Source organism: Copadichromis virginalis, linkage group LG12 (assembly GCF_057382275.1).
Source record: "Copadichromis virginalis isolate Kocher_CV1m ecotype Utaka linkage group LG12, C_Virginalis_male_GT1.1, whole genome shotgun sequence".
In the NCBI taxonomy this organism is placed as follows: Eukaryota; Metazoa; Chordata; class Actinopteri; order Cichliformes; family Cichlidae; genus Copadichromis; species Copadichromis virginalis.
Window position 1 is genome coordinate 18,473,270 of NC_140629.1, and position 18,995 is coordinate 18,492,264.

Here is an 18,995-nt window from a genome sequence, read left to right on the forward strand (position 1 = left end):
CTCTAATAATAATTTTGTATGGCTTTGCGGGCCAAATTAAATTAGGCTGCGGGCCAAATTTGGCAAGTTTGACACCTATGCTTTATATGATTAAATGATTCATAGGTCAGTGTTAAGTGGCTTAAAGAAACCCATTCCTCTGAAAATAGTCAGGTACAAAGACTAGAATGACAATGACTGGAAAGGCAAAAAATGTCCATAGAACTTTGAAAATCCTTTTCCTGTTGCTCAAGACCACTTAATACCACAAACAAACAAGTGAGAATCTGTTCCTTGAAGCAAAATATATAGAAACGAGATGTGACTCAGAACGTTTGCACAGGACTATATGGTAACAGACCTGAATGTGTTTAAAATTGAATAAAGAATGCATTTTATGTACCCCAAAGACACAAAAGCACACATTCAGTCAGCCCGTTAGTTTATGCAGAGTTTTGAGGACAAACTTGTAGGCATCACACAATACCATCAGGAAGGTGTTGACTGGTCCACAGGTATCCTCTCTCTTTTTTCAGTAAGACTGCAGCAGACGCTATGGCCCACACAGAGTTACTGTGTACACAGATACAAATACTTAACAGGTGGCACAACCACTACATCATGACTTGACTATTGCTTGTTTATCTGCATACAGATCCTTATATGACTTTACTGATGAATATGCTTTTAATAATAATGGATTGCATTTATATAACGCTTTTGGAGAACCTCAAAGCGCTTAACAATTCCACTATTCATTCATTCTCACATTCACACACTGGTGGAGGCAAGCTACAGTTGTAGCCACAGCTGCCCTGGGGCAGACTGACAGAAGCGAGGTTGCCATATCGCGCCATCGGCCCCTCTGACCATCACCAGTAGGCAGTAGGTGAAGTGTCTTGCCCAAGGACAAAACGACCGAGACTGTCCGAGCCAGGGCTTGAACCGGCAACCTTCCGATTACAAGACGAGCGGCCAACTCTTGAGCCACGATCGCCACACTGTTATGGGAATAGTGTATTATATTTTTGTACTATTGGATATTTTGCGAACTATAGTTGATTTATTAAATATAAATCAACACAGGGTTGCATATTTGCTCGATCAACTATGCTCCTATCACCGAGCAATACAGAGTTAGGATCAGAGAACTGATGGCAATCACACGCCAGAGAACATCTGTACAAGTTCCTGCAGCTGCTGTGCTACTGTCTCTTTAAATGGATCTTCCAGTCCGTTGCCCCGGTAACCCGGAAGCCTCACGCGCTCCATGCAGCATTGCCGAGAGTCCTTCCTGTTTTACAAAATTACAAGGAAGCAGCAACAACTGGATAGTCGCATACCCTGCTAATGGTGCGTGAGTCGAAATGAAAGTATGCATGCATCCGCTGTAAATAGCGGTTCCCTGCTCGATCCTCTCTGCTTCGTTTGGTTAAAATAAACGTCTAATAAAAACACGAATATCCTGCTGTACCCGCTCGCAGTGGTCCATCTAGGGGGCTGGCTCTTTTTCAGGGGATTTCTTTCTCACAGAGCATAAACAGATGTTTTCTGTTGTGGAGAAAATGACGGAGGAGTCAGAGAGAGTTATACGTGTGAAAATGAATGCCGCTTTTGTAGTAACTTCAGCGCAGTTTTAAAGGAAGAAGAATTTCTCTGTGTTTGCATATTTAACTCAGCTGTTGCACGTGTGCTAAGTGGGCAACACGACTTCCTCCATGTTTTATGGTATTATGGCTGACAGATAGCTGCAGTGTTGTGTTATTATAGAGTAACTAATCACTAATTCATTCTCTTTAAGAAACTGGGAGATTGTTGTGTTTACAGGAGAGCAGGACGGAGCAGTAACATCCCAAATGTTATGGCCTGCTGCAACCTTATAGGTGCAGCATGCTGTGACCCAATTGCTATTGTGGTCTTACAGAGGGCTGATACTGAGAAATATTTTTATATATGGTACTAACCTAACTCATGCCCAATTCTTGGTTTTATTCTTTTTATTGCGTCACTTGACAGGATTCACCTCAGTGATCACTGGGAGGAAAGGACCCATGCTCTCTCATTTTTGTGCTGCAACACCAGCCCTGTTCATATTGTGGATCATCATGGCCCAGGTTGCTGGCCAGGAAGATAGAGAGAAAACTACTGCACTCAAAGGTGAATTATTATTAATAATGATAACACTAATAAATAATCATTTAAGGAGAATTAGTAAAACAGAGGGAAACAGGCTTTACTTTTCTGAACCAAATTAAGGTCTTTTTCTTCTATTTTGACCTAACGGCAGGCACACCATCATTTCAGACTCAATACCACACAAATCAATAAGATTATGAGCTGTAATAAAATGTCTTTAAAATATATATATATATAATTAAATTATATATATATATATATATATATATATATATATATAATTCTTAATTAAAAAGAACAAATAAAAAGCTTTCTTAAATGATGGGAAATAGTTTAAAAGCGTGGTTTAAAACAGTGGTTCTTTAAATGTAAGAAAGAGAGCCACTGCATTTAGGATGAGGACAGCTAGGGAGAAATATACAACTTAACATGCTATATTCTTTCTTTAGGGAAAATTAAAAACTTGCTGATGCTGTTATGCTGACCTTTACTGACTGACTCCATTTACTAAAAGTGATTAATTTTAGTAAATGAACCAAAACTATGAAAGTATGAATCAACTATAAAAATATATTCAAACTATAAAAATATGAATTGACTTGAAAGGACCAAAAGGTTTGGGCATCTGAGTTATACCCTACTGGGAGGAGGCCCAGGAGAAGTCCCCCAGGATGAGGTGGAGGAGGTGGCTGGGGTGAGGGAAGTCTGGGCTTCTCTGCTCAGACTGCTGCCCCCACGACCTGAACCTGGATAAGCATCAGAAAATGGATGGATGGTTGGATGGATCAACCTTGATTAATTTTATTGTTCAAGATGAATAAAAATCATGGTGTGTTCGGTGTGAACCTTTACCTTGCCAGTCATGTCAGAAGTAGTTTGAGAGCCCTTAAAGTGTAACAGTGACTGATCACCTTTATACTATGATGAAACCTTTTTATTCTGACTGGAGCCACCCTTCTCAGGGGTCAAGGAGTCACTTAATCGTTTTATAAAACTGCTGTGTAATGACACAGTGGTTCTTTGTTGAGTGTGCATGCATGGCCCCTTCTCCCTGGGTTGGTCATTCTAAATTGACCATACATTTGGCCTAGAGTGTCTTAACTCTATGTTAGTCCTCTTAGCAATTGTCCAGAGTGTACCCTGCTTCTTGCGACAGTTGGGATAGGCTCTGGTCCAACCGTGATTTTGAACTGGATAAGTGGAAGAAAATGGCTGGATGGTTATACATCACCCCAGTAGACTGCTGAATAACCACATGTCAGTTTTACACCTTACCAAGACATTTTATGGTATCTCTCTGTTAGGATATGTTAAACATTTGTCTCTTGAACTTAAAACTATACTTAATGTATATATTGCATGTATTGTATGTGAATGCTCTCTTTTCTACCCACTATACATCTTAATGATGATTTAAGAAGACCTTTTAGCTTAAACACGCATCTGTTGCTTCGTCATATGGGGATAATGAAAGTAAAATGTACATAGTGATTTCAACATTGTGGGAGAGAAACGGAGATTACAAAATGAATGTGTGGATTTAGTATAATGCAGATAAGTGGAAAAAACGGATGGATGGATGGAGTTTGTGTCATTGAAATAAAATCATTTGCTTTTTTCCCACAGATTTGCTGTCAAGAATAGACTTGGATGAACTGATGAAGAAAGATGAACCTCCTTTCACTTTCCCCAAAACCTTGGAGGAGTTTGAATATGCCTTTAATGAATGTGAGTGCATAGATTTACTTTTTAGAACAAAAGCCAAAAGTGTCATGATGAGCTCCACGGTTTGACCAGTTACACAAAGCCTGCTGCCGTAACAAAAAACACCAAATCCCATGACATCTAGAGATGTCAAAGATGACAAAGATTAGATGAGTTATGCTATTTTTTCTAGTCTACTCGTAGCCTTCTTTGCTGACACGTGCACAGTTCTGTAGTGTCATAGCGTCATGGATGAATCTGCATGGTCACAACAAATTGAATGGTACACTGACCTTCACACAGATCCCGATAAGAAAATTTAGATCACTCAAACCCAAGGGAGAGAGATACAGAAAGTTTCTCATTGCCATAAGTAACACTGCAGACAGCATAGACATAATTCTTTAACTGAGGTGAATGTGTTACATTTTATCTGGATTGAGGAAAAAACTCTGTAAGGTCTGGAAGTAAATTCCAGGGAAATATACAAGGCTCTGTCTTTCACGTGTCAGCTGTAGTGGTTTCCAATGAAGCCTTAAAATAAAGCAATGTGTGCTTGTAACTTTTTGTTGCAAACTGATGAAATCCACCAGTAAGCAAATTTTGTAAAAGTCAGGTCAGATTTGTGTTAAAAAAAAAAGAAGGTAATACTTTTTTCTGCCTTGATTTACTTCTTTTGTCGTCTTGTGATCCGTGAGATTAAACCTTAGAGTGCTAGATGGGTCATGGTCCTCAGGTTGGGGAACTGGAATCATTACCGTTCGCTTTTGTGTTATGTCAGCATTTTATATTTAATGACAATGTCTCTTTGAGCAAGTAAAGGTGTATGTCATTCAACATTAGAGTAAGGAGCAGAGCTGAAGCCAAAGTGGTGTGGGTGTAAATGATATGAAAGTCTCTTTAGGATTCTCTTGGCTTGCTTTAATCAAACCAGGTGGAGAAAAGGGGAAGAGCTGGAAAGGTAGTAGTGCTCGGGATTTTGGCTTAGTATTCCTTTGTAGCCTTTTCCTCTCTCTCTCACCCTCTTTCTGTTCTCTGTCAGTGTCTCTACTGGCTGTCTGTCTGGCTGAGTGGGGGACATGTTGTGTACTCTACGGCCCGTCAGTAACCTACTCAGCCTTGCCCTCTGCCTGACGGAGCATTTGCATAACCTCGCTGTGCCTAAGAACAGAGACATGGAGACTTAGCCCCCACCGGCTATTATGCCAACACCCGCCAACCACTCTACCCCACCCGCAAGTCCCAGCTCAGTCTACCATGGAGGCAGAAACACATTCAGAGACTCTCCATCTCCTCTTCCTCCTCCTTCTGTCTCCTTTCATCCCTTTTTATATCCCTTCCTCTGTATTTCTCTATTTTCACATCCTGTGTAAAATCTCCAGCTGAAGAAGAGCTTGCTCTCTCTCTCACACACACACAGACACACACACACTGCGCAGCCCTACCAATCTGTATGTCTTGTCAGTTTCTACTCAGGCCTGTTTTTGAAGGATAGCATTTCTATTAAAGCCATGGTGGCCCTCAGGCAATGTCTCTAGTATGTCGACACACAGTCGCTCTGGCTTGCAGGCATTTATATAGCTGCTCTCGGGCTACTTTAGCCAGAGACAGGTGGAACAAAAATGTTAATTTGACCATGTAATGATGTGAATACAGAAGAGGCTGTGTACAATAGTTTGCAGGTATCTTAATCACTGAAGATGATGGCTTCATCTTGCTAGCCCTGCGGTTTTCCATTACTGGAAATCCAAGGTTATGTACACCTAATTAAGCGGCCAAATTGAGAACAGAATGCTAATTATGACAGAAAAAGAGGAGAAAAGTTGAGAAAATGTTATTCCTTTGAGAGGATGTGATGTGGGAGACGGTGGAGCTGATCACCCCCAGCCCATGCATGCACACACACAGACACACACGCACCTACACAGACACACACACACACCTTTGCTACTGTAGGATTTCATTATAGCTCCTCTTTTAGGAAGTAGTGTTTAGATCCTCACCCCTCCACGAATGCATAATTGATTTTTATTTTTTCAAAGTACTTTTTGTGCACACTGCTTTATCCTAACTTCTTGTGTACCTCTCAGGCACAAATCTATTTTTTAATGCAAAGCGACACCGAACCTGCATTCAGGATTACAGGTTGTCTAACAAGTAACTATGAAAGCGAATGTTGTTATATACAGTGAGCTAGCAATGTACGATTTATCACATTGATAGAGGTGTGAAAATGGTGGCAATTTAGAAGGAAATGAAAAAAATGCGCATTCTTTTATCTTGCAAAGATTTATTTATTTATATCTTAGATGGTTTTTACGTTTTGCAATAATTGAGAAAATATGAGAGCCCCCTGGCTATTTGGGTTAAGTATGTGTACTTTTTGTGGCTTAGCTCTTGCAATTTTTGCAGTCATAAAGGTCAAAATTAAATTTAACACTGTTTAGTGTTTTATTGTGTTGTAGTGTCAACTGGAGGATCGATGGGCTCATTGCTAAGGTAGGGGTTCCACAGCCACATGAGGGTAATTGCTGAAAAAAGTAGATCCATTTCTGAACACTGTTTTTGTATCTTAGGACTGTTTTGCATTAAATACATCTTGAATATACTAAAAGCTCCCCTCGTTTCCTTGAATTATAATAAATCACTTAAGCATCGTTCCAAAGACTTTTCGTTTTCTCTGTCAATTCTTTTGTGTAGTAATGGCGGTGTGGCTTACTTGTAGCAATTTACGGCAGCGCAGATACTTAAGTGACACCTACTGTATTCCCACACCTGGTCCTCCTGGCTGGAGCTTCTGATCTGTGTGGGTTTTTGTGTGTGTGTAAGCTCTACTGCTTAGGGTGATTGGCTGATGCCCAGACAACATCCTCAAAGGAACTACGAGGAGCAGTTGTCGTTGTGCCTAATGCTTGCCAGCCGAACTTTCTCCCTTCATGCTCACACGCATACACAAAACATACTGAGAACCTTTCCCATACCCACTTTAGTCTTTGCTCTTGGAGATTTCAGGTGGAAAAGGCAGGGACAGAACTGTGGCCTGTCGCCAGAGTGAGCACTGAAGGAGAGGGAGATGGGCACTGTTAAAGAGGAAGGGGAGAGGCTTTTTAGATGAGTGAAGAGACAGAGAGAGGGAAAGAGAATTTTTACCATACCAGCTGTCCAGCTCTGGCCTGCCAGACAACCCAGAAGGCTGTTGGAGTCGTGACTGGAAGAATGCTGCTGCATCCATGGGCCTTGTACCTGCCAGATGGGGGGGATAAAAAATAAGCAGTAAAAAAAGTCAAGTTTAGTTTGGCAGGCAGATGTACGTTTTGATGTGCCGTCAAGAGCAGGGATTCGCCTACTTTACTTGCACGCTGTAATAGAAATAATAGAAAGGTATTGTTTATTATTATTACACGTCTCTTTTTGTCCCATTACATTTTTTTCCAACAGATGGCCAACTCCGCCATATAAAAACGGGTGAACCCTTTGTCTTCAATGCCAGGGAGGATCTCCACCGCTGGAACCAGAAACGCTATGAAGCTCTTGGAGAGGTAACACACTGCTTTTTCTGCTGGCCTGCCAGTTCATAGTATGCTTTATTATACTTCAGTTGGGCCATATTGATCAAGTTTGGCTTCAGCTGCTGAGCTTATTAGGATTATCTGTCTTGACTGGTGAGAAGATGTTGCACTGGTTGTTGTCTGTTTGGACAGCAAATAGGCTCAGACTGACACACAAAGCTATAGGCAACTAAAATACAGAATGTATTCTAAGCACTTCTTTAAGTAAGCACTTTGAACTTGCTCTACAAAGACAGGCGATAGAATCTACAGCCGCTGAGTATAATAAGTTTTTTGTTCACTTTACATTAAAAACATACACAGGGTGTATCAAAAAGCATAATCTAATTTTAAAAAAAAGCTCATTTTATTAGCCATAAAAGCTTGTGGTAAATTTAAAAATTCTTTCTGAATATAAAGTTTTACATGTAAAACTTGTAGTGTTCAGAAGTGCTCAATGTGCCCCCCTCCAGACACATGGCACAGGTCCATATAATAGTCAAACCCGTCCCATACGTTTGTGAGGATTTCTAGAGTCCCTGCTGTTGGGATCCCACCTATCTGCAAACATGTGAAATTTACGAGTCCCCTGTTTTGATCTCCACCGGTAAACAGCTGTGCAATTAAAGCACTTTGAAATCGGGAAATTCTTTTTGATATACTCTCTGTATTAACAATGAATCTTAGCCTTTTTAAACCAACGCTAATGTTATCTCGTTTAAGCTAAAACAAAAATCTCACAATAGCATACTTTCACAACTTTCAGCCAACGGATTGTTGGCGTTGTGACATCACTACTTTAGGGAAATAATACTTTTAAGTTCAGTTTTTGTTGCTCAGTTAACGTTGGAGCTTGTTTTTCTAGCATTACGTAGTGAGGGACTCACATCATGATGTAAGCTTTCTGCCAAACCTAAAGCTGAACTTTGAGAAGCAACTTGAAAAAGGTATAGGTAGTCTCATTTTCTTCAGCTGATAATCATCCTTCTTTTTATGACTTTATTATTTCCTCTGACCTGAAAACATTATGCTTTGGTCCCTTTTAGGATATTGCTTTACACTACTCGCTGTAAAAACAAAGTTATTAGGTTCGAAACATGGAAGTCTGGCACCCTGTAGATTCACACTCCTTTTACTGCTTTTCATGATCTTGTACAAATGAATTCATATTTTTATTATATTTCTCAGCATGACTAAAGACTTGTCTTTAAGTTGAATCAATTGTATTTATTTTTAAGAATCTTGATTTTATAACTGTGATGAAGCCTTTGTGATGATATTTTTTTTCATTTTCTCTGATCATTGCACGGTTTCACCTTAGAGTGAATTTGCTGGTGTATCGACTCCTGGAAAGATTGTGGTATTGTGTTAACAGACATCCGAATGCTCCACACCAGCAAACTGGCCACACTTCTCCATTTAAAGACGTGGTCACACTTCCTGATAATCAGTTCATCAAGTGCATTTGATTTGTGGCACCTGGCTCCTACTTACCCTCTTAATTGGGGTGGCTGTGGCTCAGGAGGTAGAGCAGGTCCTCTTCTAATTGGAAGGTTGGTAGGTTCGATCCCTAGCTGCTCCAGTCTACATGCCAGAGTGTCCTTGGGCAAGATACTGAATGCCGAGTTGTGCCCAATGGATTCAGAGTATAAATGTATACAAATAGATAGGAGCGGGTAGTGTTAAATACTGCTTGTGTGAATGTGTATGTAAATATGTGGTGTGTTGGATAAGCAGAGTGTACTTCGTTTTTCACCGACCTCCATAGTGTCATATGAAAACTTTTTTTTCATATGACTGCGTATAATTGTTAAGTGGTCATTAAAAATGCTCTCAAGTATGATTTGTTACCCAGACCTTCCAAACAACACTGTGTATATCTGTGCAAGTAGATCACAGCCTCTCACTCAACTGCGTAGCCACAGAGAGCAGTTTGTTTATGGTGGGAGAGGAGACTTTACACTCATCTGTAGGTTTCGGTGACTGTTTGTCCAAAAAGTCACTAGATGTGTCACTAGGTACTTAAAGGCACCTTTTGTAAAATCTCACCACTAGATGTGAGCAGTTTGCAGTCAGCTGAATTCTGTTTTCTCACCCCTCCCAATTCAAAATACAAAATACATCTGTACTAAGTGTAGACTGTCAGTCTGCTGTTTATCTCAGCTGTCATTACGTGTCCACGTCTATTTACTTCGGGGGAAGCTATAAAACTTTGTGAATGGAGCTCGATACAAGTTGACGAGTCAGTAAAGTTCATGGCTGTTCAATGACAACAATACTGAGGTGAGTTGTTGAAGATATCCTGAGCTTTTTTATCGGCAACTGTTGAGCTGTTAGCTGCTGTTAGCCTTTGTTAGCTGCTGTTAGCTTGACACTATTGGGCTTGGACAGTTAGCAAAGAGGAGGAAGAGAGTGACATGATATGTCAGTCGCGTTGTCTATTTCTGTTTTCACTTCTTTGGTGAAGGGGACCTCTTCTCAGATGTTAAAACATCGATATGATCCTTCATATCGTAGAGTCTGATGATGAAGACCCGAATTAAAATGAATGTTCTCTTCTCCTCTGTCTGTGTCGTACTACGCATGTGGCCAGTCTCTAGCCACATACATAAAATGCAGAGAGGTGTAATGATAGTGTCCATCTCAGTCACTGTATTTTCAGATGGTGGGGCAACATGGCGGCTTTCACAAACTGGTGTCTGCTCCTATGCATTTCTAAGATCCATAGGAGTATTTCTAATTACACACTAATAATTGTATATTTATGAATACAATTTTATTTTTTCTGTTAAATAAACTAAAAAAAAACTGACAGTACCTTTGAAAGAATTTTGCTTTAACGAAAGGCATTATTTAAGCAGAGCTCAATATTTTCTGTGGAGCTCTTTGATGCACCTTTTTTGGATATACAGAATATTTTTTCTGTATATCCAAACATACACCATTATAAAGTTCACCTCTAATTCACTCCCACTGTTCCACAACATACAATATGCATTAAGATAATGAGACAAATGTTCTTTTGTAATCTTTTTCTTTTTTTTCTTTTTGTAATTTGCATTCCCTACTATGTTGCTTTTAATTGTTGTGAACATTCTTTGAAGTTCAAAGCAAAGTGATAGACCTGTTTGTGGGATTACCTGTTTTTTTTTTTTATGCTGTATACAGTAGCTCCTTTGAGAGCCGTCTGTAAATCCCCCCCCCCCCCCCCCCCCCTTTCTTTTGAATGCTTGGGCGCTATCTACCAGCATCTAAAGAGGATGTAGAAACAAACATTTGGTAGCAGGAAAGCAAAGGCCCAGAAAGAACACACAGATATTTAAACCAGCTGAACTCGAGCATCTGAGGGGGGCCAAGCATTCAGATGAAGCAAATAATCATCAAGCACAATGTATGCAAATTTTATTCATCCTGTGATTAAAAAAAATTGACAGTTATATCTTCTTCAGAGAAGGAGAAAGGAAATAGTGTCAATCCCTGTTGATGTGAGCTTGTGTAATGAGAACAAATACTGTATGAGTTGTGCTTCGGGAGATTAACTGGCTAAGAAGAAAGGAGCACTACCTGAATAAGCAATATTATCTGTCTGTTGTTTTTAGGCCACAGATGATTCAAGAAAATGAATACTGTACCTCTCATACAGCTTTGCAAGTACAAATGCATTGTTTTTGCTGGGAAGAAATATGCTCCATTATAAATAGACACAACTACTGAATTGTATGCCTTTGGTTGTAAAAGTAGGTTATGGTGCTTAGTCAGCCTCTTTATGTGTGGGTTTAAGGATGTGCGTGTGTGTATGTGTGTGTGTACAAAGCCATACCTGTATGCTTATTTATGCAACTGTATAGCCAATGCATGCAAATGTATTTCTCCTTGAATTCTTACTGCATGCTGTTGTTTGTTTGTGTAGTCGTTTCTTTCAACACTATCATCCTGTTCTTTATGTCAGACAGAAGACTCTTTGCAGATGTCATGAGGGTAAATGTGGAACAACACTCTATGCAGACAGCTCTGTTATAAGCCAACTCCACTCCACAACACACCCTAATGCCCTCTATCAGCCAGCCACCTGAGACGGTCTGAGAACTAGCTACATTCAGCCCAAGAGCTGTGTAAGATGGCACAAGGACATGGGTGCATGTGTTTGCCCCTGGCAGTGTGAATAGAATAGCTTCATCATTGCCCCCTAATGTTCAATCAAATTCCTTTCTCTCCCTCCCTTTCTCCATGCCTCTGTCCATTTCTCCCTCTCTCCTTCCTTTCTTCCTTTTACCATCACTGTATGCTCACAGTTCTGCATTTTGCGTGGAGGACTCCTTGTATGTGCACGTGCATTCGTGTGTCTGTGTGCGCGGAGGCGGGAGGGTGGCGGCTGTATTGTCAGACACATCACAGCACCAGATGTCCAATTTGCACTTCAGCCTCGTCTGAATGGAGGGACAGATAGAAAGAGGGAGAACGAGAATGTTGGTGTGATGGCCTCCAAGCAAAAGAAAGAGATGGGAACAAAATTTTGGTTGTGCACAAGAGCAGCAAATAATTTTTGATGTATAAAAAAATCATTCCGAATTTCTGCCATATAATGATGGTATTATGTAGAGAGATTTGCAGATGGTATGTGAGAGAAGTTCCACCAGTCCACTTTGTTCGGAGACCACTGGTCATATTTCTCTGCATATGAGTGAGGGGGGGAAATACGTGCCTGGGCTGTGGTTCCAAAATCAAGAAATGCTACATAAGGTTAGATAGCGCCCTGATTTTTAGATCTAGTAAAATAAATGAAATACTTATAGTACGCTATATAGCAGACTTTTAGTAGAAGGTTATTCCTCAGATCCATAAATTGAAAACCTTTAAATGTACTCAAGAAGCATCTGTTTATTAATAATATGAACTATGTTTTGTAAGGGAAGCTAGGTTATTCTGTACAGATAGGACTGGAGAAACCCACCTGAAAACCCCACACACTACTGGTATAGTGACATTTCCCATTTTTGGCTCTCAGTGTTATCATTATGGCATATTACGGCTTAATAAAGAGTGGGCTATCTGTGCAATGTTATTCAATGCAGCAGGGTCACCTCAGCCTGTGTAGGTGTCAGTTGTAGTCTAATTCCAGTGATTTGGTGATGAATCTCTCTGATAGGAGACAAGCATAGGGTCTGGCCCAGATGGAGCTCTATTAAGCTGTTAATAAATGAGGATTCTTCTCTGCTCTGTCTGCATCTGTCGAATGGAAGGCAGTCACAAATTTGTAAACACACACACACACAGTCAGAATATTATAATGAAGTAAAGCTAGCCAGATGGCTGAATTAGAGAGCTGTCTCTCTCTCCCTCTCCCCCTCTCTCGCTCTCTCTCTTTCTCATTTTCTCATTGTCTCTTTATCTCTCTCTCTCTTGTCTCATACAATATCTACAGTCCCTCTGTTATCTTTTTTTCTCCTCCTGTCTCACTCTGTTTCCACATTATGGATATTGGTTGTCATATTGGCGACTTGCTAGCCAAGGTTTCGGGCACTGGTGCTAGAACAAGTGAAGGGTATAAAATGCGTGGTACAAAAGTCTGAGACCAAATGTGAATATACTTTTAAATGGCATTAATTATTTATAATTAGAAATCATGATATGAGCTGTGATCTGAAATTAAAATTCAATCTTTGAAAAAATGTCTTAGTATTTAATTACATAATGTGCTTGAGATAGGCCTGTGTGCAAAATCCATGTTTTCCAGTATGATTGCTTTTTGTGGTGTCAGGAAAGCTCGCTGTCCCTGCATATTTTCCCTTGTGTTGAGCTCAGGTGTGTGTAAATGCCTCTTTTGTTTTTTCTCTTTGTCTTCTTTTTGGCCTTCACATACTTCTTGAAAACCTGCGAGGTTTGTTTTGGGTTATTATCCTGCATCATTATAAATCCCGCTGCGCAAATATTCAATAAGAAGGTATAACAGGTTTCTAACAAAAAACTGTAGTCAGCCAAAAGAAAATCTTTGGTGATTATAATTGTACCTAGTCTTAATCCAATGAAATTGTTCAGTGGGTGGGTTAATATCTGGATTAATTTAATCTAACACAGTGTGTGAATTGCACTGTACATACTGTCTTGGGTCTGTGAACTTGTAACTTTGGCTACCATAATAATATTAAAGAAACAAATACAGCGTTGTTGTGTTCAGCACTGACATCCTAACACTAGCAAATTAACCTGCTGTTTTAAATCATGTTGACTACTGAACTGTTATTTGCAAACTTTTATATAGTGTAAAAATTTGCAAATAAGTGTAAAAGTGTAAAATAGTGTAAAAGTGTTTTTGCCTCTAAATTTTAACGAGACAATTTCTGTGACACAGTGTGACATAATAATGTTTAAAAAACAAAGGAAGGAGACAAAAATTGTGGAGGTGTTCAAAGAACAGAGCTTGAATATTACTCATACAATAAATCTGCGCTCAACAATGTGGAATGTTTTCCCCCACATCTCCTTTATATTTAGCCTGCTTGAAGTGTTTGGCCTTTGATTTTACTGCTTGTCCTTTGAGAGTAATGGTAGATGCCCCTTATCTTAAAGTACTTTTGCTGATGAAAGTTATGATTAAATTGCTGTACCTTTAATAACTGGCCGTCAGTCTAGAGTGTAGCCTGCCTTTTTCTCAGTCTCAGTCCTCCCAGAAAATAGGCATTATTCCCAAATTGTTGAGCTATGCTCTGCTGGAGTTACTGTATACCCAGTCATGTTGCTGACCTGTTGCCAGTTAAACAAGTTACCTGTGAGATATTGCATCTTTGTTTTTTAACACTACCCAACCTTTGTAATCAAATTCTTTGACAGTGTTTTTGAAAATACACTGAGAAACTACTCTTTTAGTTTTACTCTAGTCTTCAAAGAGCATCCAAAGAAAAAAGCAGTCATATACTTGACTTATTTTGAGAAGTAGGGAAGTAGTGGTGTAATAAGAAATATTATTTACTATTAACTGGATTCACAGGCTATTCAATCAGATGTTTTATTTTACATTTTTGTTCTGTTAAACAAACTTTGAAGCATTCTTTCCCCATTTTGAACAAGAAATGGATTATGTTCTTTGCTTTTAGAGGTTCTTTGAGTTACCCATAAAAAGTCATTGAGCAGTCATTAAGTGTTGCATCCAGCCAATGATGGAAACCCTGGATACAGGCTTCCATACTGTACTTAAAGCACCAGGAGGCCCCATAACAGTTGTGGACCATTTTGTTGGGAAGCTAATGGGATCTCGCTAAAGAGGAACTATAAATGACAGCTGTCTGCCCTGAGCCACCGACTGCCATCACGTATCCATTCCCAAAACACTTTAAAACTGCTGCTGCAGCTTTTGTGAGAGCACGAAGGAGGAAGCAGACACATCCAGACAAAAAAAAAATGGTTGCAAGGAGTGGGTGAGGTGGATTTGAGTTGATGAAAGAAAAGGGAATTGGGCAGGGGATGGGGGTGGGGGTGGAAGGGCTGTTGGGGAAAAGACAGGAGAGCTGTTAGTTACAGCAAAGACATCTGTCGCTGCTGCCGACACCCACCGAGGCATACAATACCTTAGTTTGAATTAGCCCTCTGCCGACTTCTCAGTTAACACCTGAGGAGGTCATTATGATGCCATTAGGATGAGCAGTGCAGGGAGGGCAGAGAGGAGTGAGAGAGAGGGATATCCACGCTAAGTTTAAACAGTCTGTCTGTCTGTGTCTGAGAACTTTCTCTTCCCCTGGAGAGCCCTCTCTCCTCTGACAGAAGAATGACAGAGACCTCATGGGAATTACAGCATTCTCCCTCTCCCTCTCTGTCTCTCTCTCCCTCTGTCTCTCTCTCTTTGTTTCCCACGCGGACTGACAGATCACAAATTCACAGCAATAGGGCCTATTTTAATACATTTTCTGTTGGTACATGAGGCTGACTTAAAATAAACAACCTTTCTATTGCCTCACGCTCACTCTCATTTTCACAGTATCTCTCTTTCTGAGTATGCTTTGCTGTTGTTGCCGCTGTTGTTGTGCTGCATTGTTCAGGGGGATTTTCTTCTTTTTTTCTCCCCTCTTTTTCTTCCTTTCCTCTATTCTCTGGAGAAGAAGGAATGCTTTTCTGGGTGCAGTCAGTGATACGGCACGGAGCAGCTCTTTCAGTTTCATTATATAAACAGCTTTGATGCCTCTTCTTGCTCTCTGGTTTCTATGGCTAAGTGGCTTTGGGAGAGGGCTCTGGACTAGAGAGACAAGAGGCATGTGTGCTTCTGCTTCGGTTTCATGTGTATGTGTGTATACAGTATGTGTCTCTGTCTTTACTATGTCCTCACACGTGCCTTCTTCCACTTAAATATAGTTTTGCAGATGAAGAAGTGTGGCCTCAGTGGCCTCAGTAAGTGTTACAAATGTTTCTAATTACATTGTTTTAACTTCCTGAAACTGGCTCTCAAACTTAAACTCTGGATTATTTAAAGGTTGAGACTGAAAAACAGCTAAAAATATGTTATTAAAAAATAATTAATACATACAAACAAATTGTATTTCATGATTTTGTCTGTGGGCTAATTTTAGATTATGACATTCTTTTGCTTCCTTGTTATAACCCCAGTTTTTGTTCCCTTTGCACTGAGCATCAAAACCATTTCCTGCTTAATCACTGTCGTCCTCTCGCTCCGATCCTTCTTTTCTCTTAATATTTGCTTTGCTTTCCCTTATTCCTGTTCCTCCTCTTCCTGTCTTGGTTCTCTTACTCCCAATATTTGTTATTTTGTGTTTCTGGGAAGATTGAGCTGCTTATTGCCCCAGGTGCGGTCAGCCAAACCAGGCATGACTGTTGCAATCAGTGGGAGAACACACACACACACACACACACACACACACACACACACACACTTAATGTGGGAGGTCCTCTTCTCTGTGAGGAGTTTAAGAGTATATCTACTTGCAGCCACGATGGTCTTCATTAAGACCTTGGCGTGGTGTTTGTTTGTGAGCGATGAGGAGACTGTTATGGGGATGACCAGGAGTTTGCGAGGAGCTGATGTCACTGCCCACCCACTTAAGGGCCTCTTATCAAGGCCATGCACTGCACTGTTCTCTCTCTCTCCCACATCCCCTCTTCAATTACCCCTTCTCCTCTCAGCTGTTCACCGCTGTGGGAGCTGGCACGAGACTATGTGTCCTGGGGATTTCTTCACATCCCTCCCTTCATGTCTTCTTTCTTTCCTCCTGCTGAGCTTCCTTCTAAGTCCCTTCCTTCCTCTCTGATCCCCCTCTTCATGGTTCATCACCGCAATGCTTCCTCTACACAAACCACAGACATAGAGGCGACCTCGTACTCCAAAGATTGTCCCAGGATCTGCGTATATTTATCACAGGCATGTGGAAAGTTTGTTTTATTAGTATAATTTATCATCATTTACATTCTGTCTGAGTTTGTTTCTCTGAAGGCTGAAAAAAAAAACCCCAAGTAAAGGGTGCAGATACAAATGTTTTGCAAACTGACACACTTGTGTGTGTCCCTGAAGATAACATCATGTAGTGTGGGACTTTGACCTCAACCTTTTACAATAGTCTAAACTAATGTAATTTAAACCTGCGCTGACATTTAAAATAATGCTGTGCCTGTGTCTTGTTAGCCTGATAATACAAGCGAATTGCAGATAAAAAGATCATGGTAGCATTTGTGGCAGTAAAACCTATTGATTTCACTCCTATAAACATGCTTCTGTGTTTCTCCATCTCATTCCCTTGCTTCCCCTCTCTTTGTGTGTCTTAATATTACTTGCCAAATCAGTTCCTCGTGCTTGTCTTATCGTCTGATGCTGACAATGTAGACACTCAGAGTTGCATCCTGCAGGCATTTTCATTAAAGCACTAATACACATTGGTAATTAGGTGACAAAGAGGCCTCTCTTATTGTACTGATCAGCTGCTGAGACGTAGTCCTCGGAGGCCGGCACAGAAGTAGGTTGCCTGTGTATGTGCGTGTTTCAGTGTGTATCCAGTCTGTGCCATTGTTACTAAGGAATTCGGATGTTGTGTGGTGGCACTGTCCCTCTTTAGCTCTTATTGGATCTTGACATTATAAACTAAAGAGAATTGATACGATGACCCAGCAGTCCATTGAATATTATTTTCCTATTTATAATCTACATTATCTTTTATGAGTGGAAACATATTCATGCAGTGAAACTCTTGCATTTCCCCGCACACACATTTTTTCTCCTTTCCCTATTCCCCTTCACTCTCTCTTCTTATTTTATATCAGATGTTTCTTGAGCCACCTGAGGCACAGAACAAATAACATGCTGCAAATGAAATTTCCTGTGAAGCTTATTGATGTCATTAAACACTAGCATACTGAGGCCCAGAATCATTTTAGTCTTCATCAGACCAGCTGACATTTTAGTGAATTAGCTGTGAGGTTCTGTGGGGGTGAGGTGGGCTTGTTTTAGCTCCTCTACCACCACCCTCCCATAGGGTCAAATGGTAGAATCAATGATTTCATTTGGTCTGTCTGCTGGCCTTTGATTGGCTGGCATAAGGCCAATATGTGTCTGATTCATAATGTAATTCTTGTGTTTTGCTCTTTAAGGAGTATCCTACGTTAGCACTGAGTTTATTTTGGGTATAACGTTACAGTTTTGTGATTATCATTAAATTCATGTTTGACGCGAAAGCTGCTCTTTGTATTATTTATTTATTTGTGAGTTCGTAATTTGCATTTGACCTTGCTGTTCCAAAGATCTATTAAGTAAGTTTGGTACATGCAATTTTAGAGATCTGCATAATTTCATTGTTCCATGGTTGACATAAAACAATGAAATGTGGTCTAAAGAATTAAAGAATATTTATTTATTTGTTTATTTTTGTGCCAAAAGTTGCAAAAGCTGAACACCTCATGTCCCTTAAATGTTGCGTTACTGTTGTTTGTTTGTTTGTTTGCTTTTCATCTAAGTTCTCTGTACTGATTCAGAACATTTTTGCACTTGGCATTGTAGCACTGAGCAGCGATCCTTTCCCTTCTCTAAATAAGTAATTTCATTAGTACACACAGGAAGTTTGCTGGGTTCTGCAAAACACTGGCAGCTTGTGAAGGTCAATTTGTATGATTTGACATTGTTTGGATTTATAAATGGATATTTTTTTTTTTAACTTGTTAACCAAACATTTCATTTAGTAAAAGATGCAATGACCAATCCCTGTTCCGCTTGTTGTGTGCATGTCTGCTTTCTGGTGTTTTTTAAGTCTCAGCGCAGGTTTTCTCCTTTCCACACATTAATGTCATTTGGGCATCATCCCGCTCCGTGCGGCGAGACATAGCAGTGTCTGGTTGTTGCTTGTTTGTGTTTGGGGGTCGATGGGTTCAGCATGACTCAAGCTCGGGCGCGCTGCGTAGCTGTGGCACCTCGGCTGGCCTTTGGTTTCCTGATTTAGTAAGACTAACACTTCTAAAACAAACCAATGTGAGCCTCCATAGCAGCAGCAGCTCCCTCTGTGGTCCATCAACCAAACACAATTGTTGTGACATGTACAGGACAGAGAGTTTGTCATAGCATGCGTTGAGACATCATAACAGCGTCAATAGCTCTACTACATCTTACTGCTAGCGGTGGCGTGCCTTGCCATCTATTATCACTGT

General features: G+C 40.3%; 1 protein-coding gene across 1 annotated transcript in view; it reads left to right on the forward strand.

Moving 5' to 3' along the window:
* The first annotated feature begins 1,276 nt into the window (after positions 1-1,276).
* The window catches only part of arb2a (ARB2 cotranscriptional regulator A), a 172,631-nt gene continuing 154,912 nt past the window's right edge, over positions 1,277-18,995 (forward strand). Inside the window, exons 1-4 of the mRNA XM_085475145.1 lie at positions 1,277-1,332; positions 1,996-2,136; positions 3,742-3,843; positions 7,258-7,358. Coding sequence (XP_085331271.1) covers positions 2,031-2,136; positions 3,742-3,843; positions 7,258-7,358 — 309 coding nt within the window. The 5' untranslated portion in view covers positions 1,277-1,332; positions 1,996-2,030. The remainder of the gene's footprint in view (positions 1,333-1,995; positions 2,137-3,741; positions 3,844-7,257; positions 7,359-18,995) is intronic.